General features: G+C 39.4%; 1 protein-coding gene across 1 annotated transcript; it reads left to right on the top strand.

Annotated features, from left to right (window-relative positions):
- Nucleotides 1–1,390: 1,390 nt before the first annotated feature.
- Nucleotides 1,391–17,084, top strand: lrrc38b (leucine rich repeat containing 38b; the record flags this gene model as incomplete). The annotated part of the gene is made up of 2 exons (XM_080025938.1): nt 1,391–2,018; nt 16,834–17,084. 2 exons carry the CDS (start codon nt 1,391–1,393, stop codon nt 17,082–17,084), a joined length of 879 nt encoding a protein of 292 aa, XP_079882064.1.
- Nucleotides 17,085–21,681: the final 4,597 nt, after the last annotated feature.

Raw genomic sequence — 21,681 nt, forward strand, 5'->3', positions numbered from 1 at the left:
AGAGTTGTAAAGACATTGACCGCTACGAACATCCAATATCAATAACTCATAAACAAATCGTTAAACATTAAAACACAAATGATGCATTTTTACTATAACCTTATTTGTACTGAAAAAAGACTCCTTTAAGCCCGACTAATAACCGTCTGCACTGGACTGTATAAGAAAACGAAGTTGTTGCTTCTGTGTTCCCCTGTGTTAATTAATTATTAATGCATGGAAAGCAAAGACAATGTCAAATGTCTCCAAATAATATACCTCAACATTTGTGACTATCTTGTTGAAGAAACAATGTAATATGCTTAAAAAAATGAAGTGACAGGTTTTTCCAGATGCAACTGATCGGAATTTTCTTAACACTGTAGGAAGTGACATCACATGTTGACAGCGTGTTTCAGGCACGCCTCCCTGGAAACAAGTGGGGGTGGGGGGAGAGGGCATGAGATAAACGGTGGGAGATACAGAGGCAGACGTTGGATTGACATGGCTGTGTGCAGCTCAGCTCTGCGGTCTACATCCACGCGTCTCCCACCTGGACATTTGGACACTCTCTGCACAGCAACACAGAGCTTGACAGCGTAACGTTGAGCCGGGCTATGTTTTCAGAGCACGTTGAGGGGCAATGGGAGATAAAGAGGGAATAATAAGAGAGGACAACCTTACCACACACTTGAGCGATGTTCCGTGAGCTTCTCTCTCTCTCTTTGTCTCTCTGTCTCTCTCTCTCATTTCAGACCGTCAGGCTTTTCTACACAGAGACCTGGGACTAACGGAGGGATGCAGTGATGTTACCCATTGCTTGTCATGCTTGAATCACAGCTTCATATATCCTTTTGTGTCAGAGACCTTATTGTCTTTGTCTGTCACTGCCGCCAGATCGACTGTGGGGTAGCGTGGCGGACACAGCCCCCTCCTCAACCCCCCTCTCCCTTGTCTGTGCCCCAGGCTTCTCATCCCTCCCAACTGGCTCGGGTCTATTTACCTCTCTCAAGCTACCACCCCCCCCTCTCTGTTAAGCTCCGTCTTCCTTGCTCTCCCGCTCCCCTCTGCTTACTTTCTCCCTCTCGTTTGCTCCTTTAAAAACAGGCAGTGTGCTGTTCTGTCCAAGCAGCTTGCTATATGATCTCCTGGAAAACAGTCTTGCGCCGCTGCTCTGCCGCCTCCAAACCCCTGAGCCCTTCCAGAACACCATCTCTGCAGCAGCGAGATGTTCCTTCACAACGAGGACTGATCCCCGTCCACCCTCATTCACTTTCCCCTCTCCTTCCCTTGTCTTGATCTCCTGCCCTCTGACCCTCACCCTCTTGTTTTCTGGCCCTGCCCACCCTCTCCTACTCACCCTACTTACCCCGGACCTGTCTTCCCCATAATTCATTTCACCCCCTTGACCATGTTGCCATGTGTCTTCTGGCTCCAACTTATCCTCATCTTGATGTGCTCTGTCTTGTGGACCCGGGGGGAACACTGCCCAGCCACCTGCCTGTGCCCAGATCCTCACACCGTGGACTGCAGCGGCCGCGGGCTGACCCGTCTACCCGATGAGATCCCCTTGGATGTGCGCAGGCTTTTGCTGGCCGACAACTGGATCCCCCGCATCCCCCCAGACTTCCTGGTCCTGTACAGTGACCTGGTGTACCTGGACCTTAGGAACAACTCCCTCTCCCACATAGAGCCGGGGACTCTCAGCACCTCTTCCAGACTGGTCTTCCTCGACCTGGGCAGCAACAATCTGACTGAAATCCCCACAGGGACGTTCGGGGAGTCGCGGAGCCTGATCAAACTACGGCTGGGCAACAACCCGTACTTGAGCCTGGTGAGCGAGGAGGCTTTCCTGGGCCTCACCTCTCTGAGAGAACTGGAACTGGAGCGTAATGCACTGTCTACGCTACAGGTGGGGGCACTGAGTCAGTTGCCCTCTCTGCGCTTGGTCAGGCTAGAGGGCAACCCATGGGTGTGCAACTGCAACTTTGCCAACCTGTTCGTATGGCTGATGGAGAACAGTCACAAGCTCCCAAACGGTAAGTAGCAGCACCAGAGGCTTATGCTTTCCATGTGCTTGACCCAAATAAGGCAAATCTGAGCAACGTACAACAACAGTATTATGGCAAATCCATTGCCATCACACTGCTCTGGTCTATTTATGTTTTCCCTGTAGGAGGGGGAACCCCCCGCTCTCTCCCTTGTTCTAATTTTGTATCTCTCTTCCTCCGCTCACATAGCCAATACCGTGTGTATAATGAAACAATAGCACTTATTTTAAAGTGAGAACCACAAGGATTTTATAAACTTGGTTAATTACAAATATTGTATTTAGGATTTTGCTTGTAGTTTTCTAGGTCCACATGTCACCTCACATAAACTGAGTTATTGACCTCTATCCTGCGTGGTAATCACATCAATCAATATGTGGCCTATTTGTATAAAATGCTTATTCATATTATGGTGGCCTTTATATAGACATTGTAATCCAGCAATATTATCAATAGGATTGCCCCTCGTATTTTCCAATAAAAGACAACACACTTCTCCTATTCCTGCGATTATCACTTTTCCCATGTAAATGTTTAGCCCCATACTATAGGCTCTCCCACTGTGATTCAGCCCGGAGTGATGAGTTAGATAACAGTACTGGAGTTTTGCTGTGTTTCCATGTGCAACGCAATCTGAGTGTGTGTATACATATCTGAGAAACAGCACAATACAAAGCAGATGACTGTGAAGCATATCTTAAGAACCTTTCAGAAGTAATTTATTACTATTCAAATCATCACAACTATTTTATTTAACAGAAGGTTCCATAAATGTTTAGTTGAAGGTCAGCTATTTGCATATTACTACTTAAGTCCTGACAAAGGACACAGTCAGCAGTTACTTCATAATTGGAAGCCAGCACGTGGGAGCAGAGGAGGCAAAAATAAACACATCTGACAGTTCAGCCACACATGATTAGCAGCTTGTGCTTTTGGCTCAAACTGTGAATTAATTTTGAATGTGGCTCTCAGTTTCGAGACAGAGATATTATAGAGATATATTATAATATATTATATGAATACCGATAAAAAAGGTGTACTGTAAAGAAAATTATTTAGTTTCTAAATTCAAGAAAATATTCAGTTACAGATTCTTATGTACTGTATAAAGATGTTGGTTAAGTTGTGGGAACATGTACTATATCTGCCACTGTTACAAAGTTGATTGAGGTGGTAAAGATGACCTCTCCTTTGACTCAAGATATGATTGTTGTTATTTTTTAGAATTGAGAAAGGATTATAGGCATCACATATAATGTCTTGAATTCAGGCAAAGCTGTTAACAAACCTAACCTCAATGATATGATATGCTACGTTCACATTGCAAATCTAAGTCCCTGTGTGAACTGGTCCTGTCTTGATCTGTCCCGCACCTGCAAAATAACATCACATGAAGACTGTTCATACTGAGGTTGCCTTGTAAAAACTTTGACCTTTATCAAAAATAGCACCACACATGAATGTTTTGTATATGCAAATTGAATGCGATTTGTTGAGTTGATCCAGTTTTGCCACCAGTCTGTACGTAGCCTTATACAGTATATCAAGACTCTGCATATGGATAGCATATTGTGAAGGATGCAACAGATATCTTAACAACACGTTTTTCTATTCGCAAAGCAACATGATAATCTAATTGTGAACTGGCTGGCAAAGATTGAACTCAGTTCAACTAAAAAAAGCTGTCTGACTGTTGCAAACTGCTGACAACTCACAAAAGCAAACTTACTTTTACACATTTAGGCCATGGTGTACCTTGCTATTGGTATTACGGTCCTCTCCCGTTTTTATGCATTTGCCCCAGAAACAGATAAGTTTAGGTCTGTGAGGAAGGAAAGTTGATAAACTGGCAATAAAACCTAATTCCCCCAAGTAACAGGCTGCAAATGCATTAATCATGGGTTCCCAGTGTTGTCAACTGCAAGGCATAATAAATTGTATAAGTAGTGCTGGCCAGGCAGACGACAACAACAAAGAAGAAACCAAAGGACCGGCCAAGCTGCTGGAATGGCTGCCAACTGGCCCCGATATACTGTATTCACACACTCAAATTGAGTTAGTAATGCGTATCTCACCTCATATACAGCTCTTACATCCCCATCATCAGTGGGTGTTTGCTTTATGACCCCAGAGATGAGTTCAGCTTAGACAGAACACGCAGGCAGAACACATACACATTAGATATCAAAAATAGTCAATATTTGGTTTTGTATTATTTTGGCAAAGACAATGTGCCTTTGTAATGCTAATAATGCTGGAGGATTGGATGACAAATAACATTTTAGCACAAGGAATAATTATGTTTCACCCTAAGGCGCTTCTAACCCAAGGCAATGCAAATGAGTTTTATAAGGTAAAAGAGGTCAAAAAGATTTTTCTGTGAACTTAAAATATCCACAAACAAAGTTTCACCTTCCTCTGGGTATGATGTATATAATAGTTTCCTAATTGTATCTGTAATTTAGACGTAAATCCTACAGAACAAGCGAAAACTATTGGGATAATGTAATAAACTGTATTGCAAGTGTGTTTTTTTTCATATTTGTGACTGTAACCTGGTCCTTTTACATTGATATCTTACCACTTGCAGAAGTGTATCCTAACCCACTGAGTTTTAGACCGAATTATAATCCCATGAACTGATAGTTCTTACAAACTTTTCCTTCCACTTCTATAGTACTGCAGGCATTTTTCTTGACCTTCTACAAACTACTGTTAAAAAAAGTATGGAGTAATATAGTACATGGCCGCTTAACACGTGCAGGGATCATACTGCCAGACCTAATTATCATAATGACTGAGCTCTCAATCCCGGGAAAATGCAATGACCTACTCCCTGGAACACTGTATTGGAAGTGGTTACACAAGATGGACACTCATTACGAAAAGAGGTTGACCATGTATCAACTCCAGCAACCTTCACCAGCGTGGGTTCTTCAACTCACTATCTCACTAATCTCTGGGAAACTCAATTAGAAAGACATAAATTACTCTTTAAAGTGTATTGAATCCATGTTCTTGTTCCATCCATGTCGGTGTTTCATCTTCATGTCTGTCTTACAAGAAATCAGCTGCAGAGCCCAATACATGTTTTATACTTGGTCTCATAAAATATGTCTCAATCTTTCTGAAAACATCAGAACACACTGGGCTTTTTGGAAGGTGGGCCTTAAAGAGACAAGCTCTAAAACACAGCGTTTCAGACAGGGGCTGGAAATAGGAGATCCAGCAATGGTTCCGTGAGAAATATAAAGGGTTTTCTGGACACTACACCATGAAAACAGTGTGAAGTAGAAACCCAAATTACAAATTTGAACCTTATAATGGCCATAATAATGTGACCTTTAATGTGACCTTTAAAGCTCCTGCAATCCCTGTATCTAAGTTACACTGCGTACTAATGCTTTTATTCAAGTAAGTAAAAGTATAACATCTTGGAAAATTTTAAGGTTGATGTTTTCATTTGGTGGTTTATTGATTGAACCTCAACACATATCAACATGTAGCAGTCATTGGGTTTTCTAAAAATTTTCCACATGACACCAGCAGAATAATCAAACAGAATCTTAAACTCATTTAGAAAGGGTCAATGAAACTGCGCTGCTATTTTAGAAGTAATTCCTAACATATCTCTGGTTCCCTCTGAGATGGGCTGCATAATGCAGCAGCTGCAGAGCCCATGCTGTAAACCCAATTCCCATTCCATTTTGCACATTTTGATTTCCCCTGTGATTTCACGTTCACAAAGCCGCACACTTCTCTGTTTGCATAACTTTGATTACTGCAGGTCAGCATGCTGAGTGGGTGGAAGATGCTTGAAATTCGGGGGCTAGAAAAAAACTGAAGGCTGTATTTTGATGGCTATATTTTGTCTCCTTTGTGCAGCATATGACGAAACAGACAAATCTGGATAAATGTTGGATTTGATTTATTTACCATTTATAAGCTTTTTATCCACCAATCAGGTTAATAAATGTTTTAATGGAAGGATGAGTGTAAACATGATCCACTGCTGTCCCCAGTGCTCTTGGGTTAAGAATGAACAAAGGCAATGTATAATTCAGAGTGACATAGTTCTACGGCACATTGGCCATGGTAATTGGAGCCAGAGCTGCCTACAGGGCAGGGTAGGCCAACTCCCATGAGAGATTGAGGTTGAAGGCACTGCGGCATTGCTATCAACGCTACTCATGACCTGAACAGTTTCACTACAAAGTAGCAGTTCATGTGACAGGGTCAAAGTCTGAATTTTCCTTCGAAGCCTATCGAGTTTCCCCCCACAGACCTCTTTCCACGCTGCACTTTAGTACTGATGTCATTGACCAGCATTACATTGCGCACACACAATGCCTTACTGCCCCACATAACACTAGGTAGCTACCTGCCATTGTTAAAACCCATGCATATGTGATGAGAAAATATCTACTCAATTAGCACCGCTTCTTTTATCTTGTCCTAATTTAATGTTTATTTAAAGTTGGGATGTGTGTGTGTGTGAGAGAGAGAGAGAGAGTGAGAGAGAGAGTGAGAGAGAGAGCTGGCAAGGGAAAGCAGGGTGTGAAAAGGTGGAGAGAATTACACCGTGCAATGGCATCAGCTGCTGCAAGTACAGAAGCAGAGCAGGATAATCGGCCAGTGTCAGAAATAAAAGGTGAAGAGCCAAAAGCTTTATTTCACTGGCAGCGTGCAGCGTTGTGCATGATGGGTACTTTCTCTTCTGCCATTGTGTGCTCGATTCAGTGTGAAGAATAAATTGGTGAGGCCTGGATATTTTGCCGTTTTCATCATAATTAAATGGTAACAGTAGACAAATAGCTATTTGAGACGATGAAAAAGTGAAAAGACAGCTATTCACTTTTTGCCTCTTTTCTCCTGTACTTTGGATTGAGGCAATGTCTATGTAGTGTGAATTTGCGCTGAGATATTTTGAAAAGATGGCCATGGTACAGTGATGTTCGAGAGTGTTTCCAGCACATAAGGAATTCCCTCCTGAATGATTCACCTCTGCCCGCCTGTCAAATTAATGCTTGTCATTTTGTGCATTCATAACACACATTCTCCACTGTGTTCATCTCCAATTCATACTCCTTTCTAGCCTGGAAATCCAGACCCTGATATCTTGAACGATAGAGGGTCTGGCCACAATCAATAGTAATTTCCAACTCAAGGGGCGGCTCCTACTCGTGCATTTCAGATGCCACTGCACGCAATTGGAAAGCACTACAACCAATCAGAGCGATGCACAAGGTGACGTATTAAGCCCCGTTCGTTTAGCGAACAGCGGTTTAACTGTTAAATTAAAATGTTGCCGTGGTCGGTCGGCAAAACAGAACATTCCACTTACTTGCTAATGAAAGATTTCTAATGGAAGATAAAACGTTGAGGCCAAAGCCGGCTCAAACTCAAACAACATATCCGCAGCCATGTTTGATGTTTACTATCACGGCTTCGACGACACATGCACGTCACTGTCGTCATCCGGTTACGTCCGCCCCAGAGCACCATACAAAGGGCTCTGGCCCGCCCATATCAGATAGAACGATTTGATTGGTAGCTCAGGATTTCATGACATATTTAATGAGCTTCAATGGAGAGTGCCCAGACCAACAGGCGCAGCTAATTTAATTTGCCAACGCCTAGTGGCAGGTCTGGAAATGCCAGGCTAACTCCTGCCCACTTCTCGTATGAATCTTCCATACGTAAAGGCCTATTCCCCGAAATTTTCTTCGGGCTATTGTGATCACAGCTAAAACATTCTCCAATCTCTTTGTAATTATGTGTACTTGCTTGGCTCTTTTTACATTGACTGAGTATTGGACCTGAGAGGCACATTCATCTCATTAAATAATGTAGGGACGAGACAGTTTTGTAAGCCACTGGGTGGAGTGTCTAGACACAAGGAGTGTGAGAACAAATGAGGACTACAGCGTGAATGCTAAACTCCTGCAGGGGGATTGGAGTAGATGTAAGATTGTGCTGATTTTAACTTTGGTAGTGGTGCAGAGATCAATCTGGACAGACAGTGTGGTGTTGATGGAGCGAGGAGAAAACAAGTCTCCAATATCAGTCTGTCACAGCCAGGTAGATCAATCACGGCTGAGACAGCAGATAGCCTATCCGCTCGGCTGGCTGTAATCCTAAATGTAATCCATCAACTGTCCGCGCCAGGAATGTAACATACGTAGCTGTGTGGCCCCACACTGAAAAAAAGGAACATAGCAGGTCTTTCAATTTACAAAAAGGAAGCACGTAAATGCAACATGATAAATTCATATTCTTCTTATGGACATGCTTTAATCATGTTAACTTTGAGTGTTTTTGGAGAATGTTGAATGTACTAATATCTCTCACATTGATTCAACTTGATTTAATTAAAAAACTCATCTTGATGTAATCGAGTTTGGTGACTTTCTGGCGCCAAAACATAATTTGCATTGCGAGCAGAAGGTGGCAGTAGTGCGCCCATAGGTAGGATTCAAATTGCGCTGAAGAAAAAGTAAGAAGAAGAACTGCCTTTGACCGCGAAGCTTCTGGAAGCAGCAGTTACATTTCCCCCTGCCCCTTCAGCTTCAGTCACAACGGACGGACGGACACCAGCTCAACTACTGATAAAGTAAGTTTGTCAAGTTGGAAATATTTGAACTAGACTGCTGTGGTTCACTCTGTAACTATTAAAATAGTTAGCCCATTCGTTTGTGTGTGTGTGTGTGTAGGCTATGTATTGGCTATATTTTGTTTCTAGCTTGCTAACTAGCCTATATGTTGGAGTTTGTGCATTTATAAACATACGTGTGGTGTGTGCACGAAATGTGACCGTGTCGGACTCGGGAGGGCCGTTACTTGCGGGGAATGGGTTGCTTATGCATTCACACGTGGATGTGTTTGTGCAATCAAGCGTGCCGTGTGTATGTCATAATGGTGGCACTTGTGTACATTATAGGCCCCGACCATATCATCCACTCTCCTCAAATTTAAATAAGTAAAAAAAAGTATTCACATGAATGAAGCAGCGAGGTCAAGCTAAACCTCTTATGATAGGTCCATGGGCTAAACTTGATTTAAAATGATTTGCCGTTGTTGGCATTTTTTTCTCACTGGCTGTTATTGCCAGTCATGACCTGTCATGTAAAGTATGGTCCATTGTACTGCGTTTTATCTTGCCTGTTATGTCTTTATATAAACATTGAAAAAACAATTATAATACATCAGTAGCATATTTTTTTGCTTTTGGTCTTTTAATCAATTGATATGATTGACTGAGTTCATGTCCCTAATTCTAAATGTTTTCTTTTAAAGGGTCTATCATCATATTTGCCAAACATACACAAAGGCTTGATACTGGTAAGTGCTGTCATATTTAATCTAAAAGTAAAATTCACTCCACAGGGGTCACTGGTGATTTAACATTTCAACTTTTGCCCTCAGAACACAAGGTTGTCCGTGATGTGGCAATGGTGGAGGAATTCATGGCAAGGTGGCTTGCTTTATTCGCTGTCAATGAGGTAAGGCTTCTCTCCATGTTTGGATATTCATCTTGTATTGGTTGTTGTTCTAAGGAAAGTTATGGTACCCTGGCAAACTGCTGATCAACCTAATTGTTTATTCTTCCTTCATGCTTCATCTCTCCTAGAATGTCCTGGTCTGCTGTATGTGCTATTTACATTTTCTTTGATAATAAGTTTGAAACCTGAATCCTTTGTGCTTTTTTTTGTGTTTACTACTATTTAGATCAACGCTGAGTTCAAGAGAATCACCACCATCCCACTTCAATCCAGGTTCCTGTCTCAGCTGGACGTTCACTCTGATAACCTGACAAAGCTGTTCCAAAAGAGAGGAGGACGCCTAGGGCAAAGGCTCAAAACAACCATTGCACAAATGGCAGATGTAAGTTTTACAGGAGTCAAACTTTCATAGAAAAATAATAGACAATGTTATGCAACACTATAGAATGTGTTAGTTGCCATAATTGATTGGCAAGGAGGGTAGATTAATTTTACACGATGCCAGGGAGACAATAAGTGCATTTATTTTTCATCTCCTCCTTCCAATTTTTGTACATCCTTTTTGTCTCACAACATGGCTCTTAATCATATAAGAGGCCAGGTTCTATATATTCTTACATTTTTACATTATCTCATTCTTATTTCAAAAGACAGTCTACACAGTGATATAATTGCAATGTATTTCTTAATTGCATTGTCCTGCACTTAGGCCTCATTGTCATATTAAAATAATTTATTAACAATATAAATATTAATTAATTAAATGGAGGAAATCATGCCGTCTAGTGACTTTTTTGTAACTGCATGGTGCAACTCTTCACTGGCTTTCTTTGGAAAGTCACTGCCATTTACACCGGTAGTTGACTTTACTTAAGCAAACAGGCTGAATTCTGACACTAATACAGAATCTCCTTTCAGTGTGATGATGTCGATGTTGGACGAAACCTCATATCAAGGGAGTCTGCATCAAATGGGTGAAAATCCAGAAAACCTTGTGCACGAATACGGTATGTACATTGATCAGGGCTTAGTTTCTAGTTCTGTTACATATATTTTAAAACCATTATGTTTCTGAGTTGCTGGTTAACTAAATGTAACACATTTTCTTTTTCATCTTAAAACTATTTCATTCTAGTGAATACTTGTATCATACTTCTTGTCCACACTTACTATTTTTATACTATAGGACTTTGCAACAGTGTCTTCATGTCTTAGATTATCTTGTGTATTCTTAATACTTACAGTTTGTGTTGCTCAAAGAAGCCAGAGATTTTAAAATTGTATTGCCAACTGCTACTTCTGTATTTGCTGACACATTTGAGGTCTTATTTACCAACCTCTGTATGTTTTGTACAGGGCATGGATGGAGACGCCTTCAATGCTGCTATTGGAAAAAATACTGGATTTATTTTCTAGAAGAGCATGAGGCAAGCGAAGAATCTGAGGACATTGGAGTTGTCCTCGAAGGTATCAGGGTGTTAAGAGATTTAGACAATATAGCATTAGCTGTTGCTATGCTTTTTGGACTGATGTATGCACTGAACATCAGCTATCCCCCTGACCTCCGGTACACAGTTGAGGTAGTACAGAAGATAATAATGGACATGGATGTCGGTAAACTTTCAAACAAGAACAATACTCACGCTGAAAAACCGTCTCTTTGAATGAACGGGTCAAACAATGCGCTGCCTCTCAGATGACCACTAGCTTTAGTGTTATTCATGTATGTGCCTAGTGCCTTATTTGGTGTATAAACAGGTGTTGCTCGAGGTTTCTATTGATACAGTGATAAAAGTGTATTTTGTGTTTGTGTGTCCAGCAACTGCTGTTGATAGTTATCCAGTGTAGTGAAAGAGGCAATGAACTTGTTAGTATGTATGTATGTGTATGTGTAGTATGTGAATTTATCTGCACTCGCCATATGTTGTACAGAAGCAAGTTTAAGTTTGTGCATTACCATCATTTATAATGTACAGTTGGACAAGACAAAAAACTCTAGCATTGATTTGTATTTATCTATTTATTTATTTTCTTAAGGGGCACCAGCTTTCCTTTTCCTTTTTTACTACTATGCATTGTTTGGATTACTTCAGTTTACTTTTTAGTTTTTACACTTTTGTCTGTATAAAGTTATACTCCGAAAGATTTTTTATCTAGTTAAATGTCGGATAAGTTCCTATCTATCAAATAGTGAGTTGAAACTATTTTGATTGAGCATATGACCCACTTCTGAAAGTGGCAGTGCCTGTATTTGCTACTTTACCCAGTAATACAATCTGAAGCTGTCATGTCTGAAGTTGCCAATTTTTCCACATGCAATCAAACTCATCGAGTTGTAAAGAGTTTACAATAATAATTTGAGCATTTGAATGCTACTGTGAGTTTGCAAACTTGACTGTTCTAGACAAGTACATTTTTATATTGATTACAGTGAAAACAGTAAATGTGGTATTTGACAGTGCTGTTGATGCAGGTATCAAGTTTGTATTTTGAATGTAACGTGTTACAACTGCATGGATTTGTCTGTTTTGAAGCTCAATACAGAACATCTGAGTATAGTTAACTGACTGCCATTTTTTTCCTGTATTTTGTATTTTGCACACTCAATCATGGAACTGATCTGTACAATACATTTGGATAGTTTATTTGAACAAATCAAGTTAGATTTATATACCTTACATGGATTCCAGAGACATAATCAAATTGCCTTAAAAAGTCACATAAATATTGGATAATATAAACATGAAGAAATCAAGTTGGATTTATACTTGAAAATCAGGTACCCCTGATGTGATAAAATCATGTTAGCATTACACAATATTTTAGTGTTAAGGTTACTTAAACATAATGTGTCCAATCAACATGATTTTTTCAAACATTTTTAAGTGAAAACAATATGTTGGATTAACAAGCAATATCACATTGGTTGGCCATATTCTGATCACGTGGGACCGATGTCTGTAATAAAATCAAGTAAATCCAATGAATTTTTTTTTTCAGTGCACATACCTGCTATAGTGTAATAATTTGTGTTACATTGTATGATGTTAGCCTGCTCCAGCCACACTTTCTTTGATCACTTAGTCATGTAAGCAACCAAAGTACCTGCAAATATCCCAATATGTAACTATTGTCTTTTTCTATTTAGCAACTGAAGGTTAATGCTGCCACACCCCAATTTAAGAGCTGCACATGTAAATTGGGGTCTCAATTTAAGTGCGCAGCTTTAATGATTGATTATAGGTTTTGGTGAAGAGACTTACAGGAAACCCACAAGCACATATTTAACTTATACATTTGACACATTGATATAATCCTACAGATGCAAGTATATTAAATACAAATAACTGCTAAACAGAATTGAATAAAATAGGTACCAAATCAAGTTACTGTTAACGTTTACTGTTGCTCTCTTTATTTATTTGTAGACTATAGTTCTTTATCACATGTTCAACATCAAACAATATTCCCATCCCTAATGGTAACACCTGTACACATTGTGGTTTTTATAGCACATCAATGTTTTAATTTCAGTTTATACTCTCATGTAAGTGTGTTACTGCACTCACAGTATTGGTGATATATTCAATATAGCTATATTGATTATAACATTCACAATATTGGTATGAAGAGAACATTTTCAAATGTTTCCTTTATTTGTGTTTTGGAGCATTCTCACATAATTATATGATGCAGTAATTATTGATTTTAAAATAATGCACTACAGCCACTGCAGCCATTTTGTCACTGGTTTGTTGACATTCTGTTTTTTTCTTCTTTGCTACATTGGAGACATGAGTGTCAAAAATACTGAATGTGAACTTTGCTTAAGCTTTCTCAAAGCTGTTGGAGTTTTTAAAACGTCAGTAAGTAAGACTTTTGTTTGAATTAAAACCTTTCACAGTCGACAGATTAAAGAAGCACTTCCAGACTTGGGTTTCTAAATCTAATCTGAGGTCACATTCACCAAGTCTGGACATTTTGTCACAGACAAGCTTGTAATAATGAGAAACTTTCATTATGGTGTTTCTTCCACATTCCTCTTTTGGCCAAACACCACAGCTGTTCAGTGATTCCCCCTTATCTCAAATACTGTAGTACATCTGTGTGCCCTGTTATGTAATTCTAGTTCTAAACAAGTGTAATTCCAGCAGAAAGCATCACTCCTGGCGAATCCTGTGTATTGTGTCGTAGGGTATATACAATATGTATTTGCATTAAAACATATTACTTATTTAGCCTTGGTAAGTGTTGTGTATATTTCCACCTACTCCGATGTTTGCTAACTCTGCTTTGACAATAAGTAAATGTAAGAATACTGCAACTCCTGATGAGGATACATGTTTTTAGAAGGATTATTTACGTCTCATATGTTATTAATCAAGCATCTAGGACAGGCAAGACCACCAGCCCTTACTGTCTCAAAAGCAAAGACCACGTCTCCGAGATGATGGGTTACTTTGCCATACAATGAGTGCACTACATGTGCAAATGTAGTCCATTTATCCCAGGCACAAACAGAGCGGGTGGGCACTCTAGTATATTGGATTTTCAGATGTATTCAGAGTTTTTGTCTTTTTGTCATTTGTGGTAATGCACAAAAGGTGCATTTTGTGTTTGTTTTGCTGTTTTTCCATTCTGCCTCTGTCTTCTGTTTATTCACTGTGCACATTTTGTTCCTCATTCCATAAGGGGTACACTAGTTACATACTTTGAGATGTGAATTTTACTCAGAAACTGAACACAACTTTTTTGAGAGTATGGGAAATGTGTATGCCCCAACAATAGGCAGCATCATCCATTGCTGTTTGTACACCTTGCTTTCAGGTCATTTTGTCAAGTTTAAAGTTTAAGTTTGATAAGGGAAGGTCATCATCCATTATTATCCCCTGATATTGTGGGATGTGGTAATGATACAATTATCGTTTTGCAAAAATGGTCAGAGCTTCTGCACACAGCCACAAGCCCAAAACCTGCTAGATGCAAAACAATGTATACATGGAAAGAGATCAAAACATCCTCAGCAAATAGGCTACTATACTATTTGGAAAGATTCTTATCATGCATTTTAAATATCAAACAAAAAAAAACTAAAATGATATATAATAAAACATAACTGTAATGTATTGGATGACCGACCTGTGGATAGGCAATTTGATGTGTTTGTGTGTGTGTGTGTGTGTGTGTGTGTGTGTGTGTGTGTGTGTGTGTGTGTGTGTGTGTGTGTGTGTGTGTGTGTGTGCGTGCGTGTGTGCACGGATATGTTTATGTGTATATCTTATGTCCTCTACTAATTGAATGTTGGAGGAAATCTGAGAATCTGTTTCTTTTATAAAGGGATTAGTTTCACAAAGTTTTATCAAGCTCTTAAAGAGTTTGGTTACAAACCTAATTAATACTGTAGAGAGTCAATTGTAGGATCATGGAGAGCAATTCAACGCCATCACTAATTTTCCATTATTACTTTTTTCCATTGTCTTACGTTTCTTTGGCGTTATTTGTACATGCACAGCACTGTTTAATTCATACTGTCATCTGATGAATAAAGGCGTTATTTCATTTTGTATTGTTTGTTGAGTTTTGAAAAGTATTCATACATTTATTTTAGACTTTTCAATATCCTTATTAATGACGCGTTAGACATTAAATAACACCAAAAGATGTATTTGAGATTTAGGGTAGACTTGTAGGCAATTTGATTTGTATCACAGAAATGCATGTTGCAAACTGACTGTTAAGTATAGTCTGAGAATTGATACGGCCCTGTGTGTGCATTTGGATGTGCAGTATTGGTGGAGAGTAGCCACCCACATTATAAGGCTTCATCTCTACCCACATATAAGCTAACATTCGCATCACTAAGTCTATTTTTTTTTTTTTTGCACGGTACATCTTCTGAAGTGCTCACAGTGTTATGAGTCTGCCAATTTTTTAGATATGGATCATTCATTGGCCTGGAACAGCATTGCAAGTTTCTAATTAGCACTTTACATCAAATTACACTCAAAGGTTAACACATTCGTCAGAAAAACAAACAACATGAATTAGTATGAGGGCGTGAAAGTAAGCCCCCTCTGCTGTAGTTTTCACTGGTAGTATCAGTGGCCACTCTTTAACATATTAAACACATGTTAAATCTGAACCTAAAGATCCAGTGTCCACCTCATTTGTAACCATGAGTAGGAACAAGAGACTCACTGGAACACATATACCCTTGAAAGCCGGACTTCCTGTCCTTTTCCACTGAAACCATGTCTGAGCAATAAACTATGTGAAAGTGGCAGAGACACACAGAACACCACTCACTGATTTATTATTATTTCATCTCGAGATGAGTTTGGTCAAGGTGCCCCCGACTCATACTGTGCCCTTTGCTGATACATCAGTACATTTTTGAGAAACAACCAGGAGTCATATTTAATGAGGCTGAGTGTATCTTTAGAGGTTTGCCTTGTGCAGCTGGCAACTGAGATTAAAACGATTTAAATGGACATTTATTTCATCCACCAAACCTTGTACAAAAGATGCAAACAAATTTGTCAGAGGCACAGAGATGGGCCACCATATGGAGCAGCTTCCACTGCACAACAGACTCTTCATAAAGCCTCTCTAACAGTACAAATGAATAATTCAAAAGTTTCTGGAAAGACAGTGGACTATGCTCTTGCTGTGTATTTTCTTAGTATTTTGACCTTTTTTCTCACAGTATATATTGTGGGTCGGTACTGAATAGACAGTGCAACTTCAACTCCTAACCTAAGACTTGATTGACATTACAGTTATTAAATCAGCATTGTTGAATTCAGTTGTTTAAGAACTAGAGGCTGTCAGCATTAGCGCAATTAACGCTGAGTGGAGCATAACGTTAGCCTGGCATATAGTTAGTTTTAAACTTCAACAGACACCCTTCTTCAAGTGAGGGAATGTTTGTCAATTGAGCGATTCCAGACCTTCTGTACAAATGAAATGAAGTACGATGGTCTGGTAGGACCAAGCTAGCATTATGTGTGTTTAAAAAGTATTCGCTTTACATTAGTACAGCCAAAGTTCTACACAAAGCAAAGCAAAAGTTATCGTTTGACAGCCCTATTTTTAACAATACAGACAGTTGAGTTCAGTTGTCTGGCTGCTGCTCTGTTAGACATAGCTGTACTGTCTGCTTGTTCTTCTATATAATTACATTTCTGAGTGGCTGGCTGCCAAGTAAATACATATGTCTAAAAGTCCATAAGTATGACATTATTCACTGCAACTCATGTCACGAGTACATTTACCTAATCTTATTTCCTGTTTGAATACAGGGGTGGAAGGCATGGAGTGCTCCCTCCCCATGGACGGCAGACGCGTATCCCTGACCCAACTCTCAAAGGACAGCTTCCGTGAGTGTCAGGCCACCCTGACTCTAACAGACCTGCTCATCATCATCTTCTCTGGCATCTCAGTGTCTGTGGTGGCCATCATGACCAGCTTCTTCCTGGCTTCAACAGTCCATTGCTTCCAGCGCTGGAGTAAAGGCACCAAGGGGGATGAGGAGGAGAGTGAAGAGGGATAGGTTGGGGTCACCCTTCAGGGGCCTGCAAGGTCCTGGTACTTCAAACAAAGAGAGGACACCGCGGACAGTGTGTGTGTGTGTGTGTGTGTGTGTGTGTGTGTGTGTGTGTGTGTGTGTGTGTGTGTGCGTGTGTGTGCACTACATGTGACAAGTTTCATGCTGCTTCCTCCTTGGTGAATATGCAGGAGTGTTTAACATCAGGATCTTGCCCTGATGCAGTTGCAGTTGTTTTCTTTGCATATGGACATATGGAATATGGTAACAAAGGAAATTCACAAGCAATGAGCCAAAATCCTAATGAAAAGTAGTGAGGGTCCTGCTCCACCTCGCAAAATGATCTTATACAGATCATGATTTTGGCTGCGAGAGAACATAAATATCACGAGGCTTGCGCCATTATATTGAGATTCATTTGGGCTTTACCTGTGCAGGGCAGAATGTTTGATCCCATAACAAAAAGGATGTCACACACACTGACCAATGACCAGTATAGAACTGCCTATAAAACTGCCATTTACAGTGTCTTTCTTTTTGGTAGGCCTCATTAACTTACATTCAAAAGCGGTTCACACGCACCTGGAGAAGGCAAACACTGTTGTTCCTCCTTCATGTTAAATAACAGTGGCAGGAGGTGTCAGTCAAATTTGAAGGTGTTGGACAATGCTAAAGATGTTAGGTAGCTAATGTTCTGTAGACAAGATCAGTTTGCAGTAGGTCTACACAATCTTTCAGCAGTATATTCATTATATAACCACAAACGTATGTACAAGGGAAAACAATGTACCGTCTGGATTTACTGTATGTTCCTTAGATTGATAACTTTGAAATGTTTAGAAAGATGTTTATAAAATAGTAAATATATATAAAATCTTGAAAATGATGGCAAATACGGTTTTAAAATAGGGTAGATAGATACAGTATATTGTGTCAAATAATGCACTTTATTTGTGGTAGACCTACTTTTGGCAAGCCACTAATTATACTATGTGGACTGGTTTTGTCTCCATCTGCCAAAGATTAGGTTTAGGTGAAGGAGATATTGTGTATGAGGACTATGCTGTAGGCGATGTGTTATTTAGTGAGGTAGGAGTAGCTCCTTAACAGAGGGCAGCACTATAGCCAAACCACAAATCCCTGTAGGCCTATACATACAGTATATTGTAATCAGTCTAACAGTTATGGTCTCCAAAGATGAACATCTTCTGACTGAACCCGCTACAAACATGTCTTTAATCTCAATTGTCACAGACAGGTCTCTTCAGAACAAATAGTTATTTACTGTACAAGGGTGGTGGGCAAGAATTTTGTCGACTTCTTTTTAATCTTTTTTAATGGATATATCATGGACTCTCAGTTGGTTTATTCTCTGTTCACTTATGACCGATTTGATATCCTGGAAAGGTCTAATATCAAAGCGGTGCTATCTTGATTGAATAAAGCAGCACTTTGCGTAGTATGGGTTTATGTGTGTTATTCGCATCCTGGTTATTCAAATCCTCCTTCATTTGGAAATCCCCAAAGCCAAAGTATGTGGCATTGCTTCTCACATTCTCGTAATGCATGAATAATTCAGTGGAATTGAGATATGTAGCAGAAAGAATGTCAAGCCTCTTAATGAAAAGATGCAAAGGATTGAATAAGATCCATGAGCATGTCGTTTCGGTGTGGTTAACTAAACGATAAAAAGGAATTCCAAATGCCAAAGTGTCCCTTTCGAACAAGTCATAACTGAATGTGCAACATTGGGAAGCACATGTGGCAGAAGGCCAGAAGGATGGAAATAAAAATAAGCCTACCCCTAACAGGAATTGTCCAATCATAGCTTAGTAACTGTAGCTGGGCACGTTGGTAGAGCTACCTAGACAGACTCCCTAAGGGGCAGGGGCAAACCATTGAGAAACATTCAGTGTAAAAATGCAAACAATAAAGCATAGACATAATCTAACAACTAGATTTTTTGTCGGAGTATATTTTCTCTAGTAGGCCTAAGCATCCACAAACTTCAAGGTTTATTATACAAGTGACATTGTAATACATTTATTTTATTTCAATAAATAGGGGCTCACTAGCTCTACACTGAAAAAAAAGGATGAGGATGAGGATGCTAACACTATGCGTGGTAAATGTAGCTTTAGCCTCAGTCTAGTGGTATATCATGTAAGCAGCCATCAAGGCCTCTAAGACATTTAAAATGTTATAAATGTAAAGAGTTTCAAATAGAAAGATTACAAATGTAGTTCCAGGATGCGATGACTCAAGGAGTTACATTTTTAGAATTAGCTTACATTAGCAAGCTTCGTTTCAATTCGTATCAATTAAGATTACAACAAACTATGGTAACACTTTACAATAAGGTACACAAAAAAAGAGTAGTTACCCTTTTTAAAAAGGTAAATTTACCTTTTAAAAAGGTAAGTTTACCTTTCAAAAAAGATAAATTTACCTTTTAAAAAGGTAAACTTTTTACCGTACCTTTTTAAAGGGTAACTTACCTTTTTTAAAAGGTGAACTTATCTTTTTAAAAGGTAAATTTACCTTTTAAAAAGGGTAACTACTCTTTTTTTGTGTACCTTATTGTAAAGTGTTACCTTACAAACAATATTACTCTTAAATTCAATGGTAAATATGCCACCATTATCACTGTTAACTATACAGTAGGTCTACAGTATGTGTGCAGTGCAATAATAGAGAGCATTGCAGTCCTACCAACAGTAACTGAGGTTGCAAATGGGCAACTCTCAGAGGAAGCCACTGAATTTCATAAATACTGCCTTTTTTTTCTTATGTCACTTTGGTCAATATTTGTAAACAACAGCCACAGCGAAGGTCCAGATAGTGAAGTTCATATGGACAGAATGAGGTCATAGAGGCAACGTTAAAGAACTCCAAATGAAAGGTATAAAACCATCTACCATGTATATCTCACCGATTAAGTTAGTTTTCAATTGTTGACAAGAGAAGCAGGTTCTCATGTTCGGGACACAACCAATTGAATGCTCAATACCACAAGAATAGCTGAGGACGATTATTTAGGTTGAGAAGTTGTGAGAAGCTGTACACTTAATTGATATTTGAAGGTGCAGTTAAGGAATCGGAGGGAGTTTTTTTTTTATACATATCATAATCATTTCCAACTACTGTGTAGTTACTTTATTACGATGGCTTGGCTGTTAGCTTGAAGCATTGTTAGCATGACAATTTCCTTTCTCTTACTCTCTACATTTAATAAAGTAACCCACTTTAGAGCATGCACTGTTGAGTTACCTACAGTATTCAGTTCAGATGTATGTCTATTTTTCTATTGAACCTTTCACAATGAATAATTTATTTACTCTGTCAGTCCCCAAAGTACATTTCTGACATTGCGAAGCAGAGACACTGGTGGCTGCTTTGGTACAGTTGTCAATGTCTTGACATTGCTTAAAATACCAAAATCCATGTTATGTTTTGTCAGATAAATGTCAGAATGGCTCAAATCTAGATTAAGTGGTGGAGAGGAGTGGGGCGTTGTCGCAGCAGCTGAATGCATTTCCAAATGTCAGACAGACGTTGTCAAACTGACCCTATCTGTATATTGGTGTTTGTTTAACAATAAAAAAAAAATATATATATATATATATAATAAAATGTTTTTTTTCTGTCTTCTGGTCTGTGTTTGTTGAGCATTTGTAACATCTATACGGGTGGAAAGGTATAGACCAACCTTCACAGGGCAAACGGTTGAAGATAAATAATAGTTGAATTTAATCAAGCGCTGTTGAGTCAAGTGATATGCAGGATGTTACAATTGACATTAGGAATTGTTAATCACTTCCCCCTTATTTTCTGGAGTTGACAGATATTGTTTTGTGACAGCTTTAAATGAGAGGGAAAAATCTCATCAGTTAAGAGCTATATATATTTGGACAATCTGCATTAAGTCAGACACACAATGAATTGACATTCAATCGTAATCCAGCACATGCATCCAAAAAACAAGCCATGTACCAAACCAGAGAACAAAGATAATGAGAGCGATTCGCATGGAGATATTTGTGATTCCAAACACAAATTGCTACACTGGACAAGGTGGAATAACACGCAGGAAAAGACTTTCACACAATATGTGAGTGCACTGCTGAAAAGAGGCCTGTGGTCGTGATGAGGATTCTCCTGCAACCATTTACCTCATTTAGTTGCCATGGCTACACAGCCGGAGGCCCGAGCTCTTGGAAGCCGAGGCGGGAACAAGGAGAGGGAGGGATGCTGGGAAGCATGGCCCTCAGTGTGGCTGCATCACCTCCTTTTCCATGTGTTAACTAACTGGACCTGGCATGTAAAAAAGAAAAAAAGAAAGAAAAAAAATTGTCCACAGCACTGGGGCCCCCATGAACCAATCTTGGGAAATTCACATGCATCCTCCGCCTTTGATTTCCCTCCAGAAATCATGGTGATAGGTCAGATTAGGATATCCATCATAACACCCACATCATGATTGGATACTGTGTGTCGTATATGTTATGCCATTAAGCAGCGGAGGGTCGTTAGCTTATGTCGAGGTTCTGTGATCTATTTTGTCACAAGTATGATCGGTTTATTATGGCTGCCTCTCAGGTGT

The sequence above is a fragment of the Ammodytes marinus genome (genome assembly GCF_949987685.1).
Source record: "Ammodytes marinus genome assembly, chromosome: 4".
In the NCBI taxonomy this organism is placed as follows: Eukaryota; Metazoa; Chordata; class Actinopteri; order Uranoscopiformes; family Ammodytidae; genus Ammodytes; species Ammodytes marinus.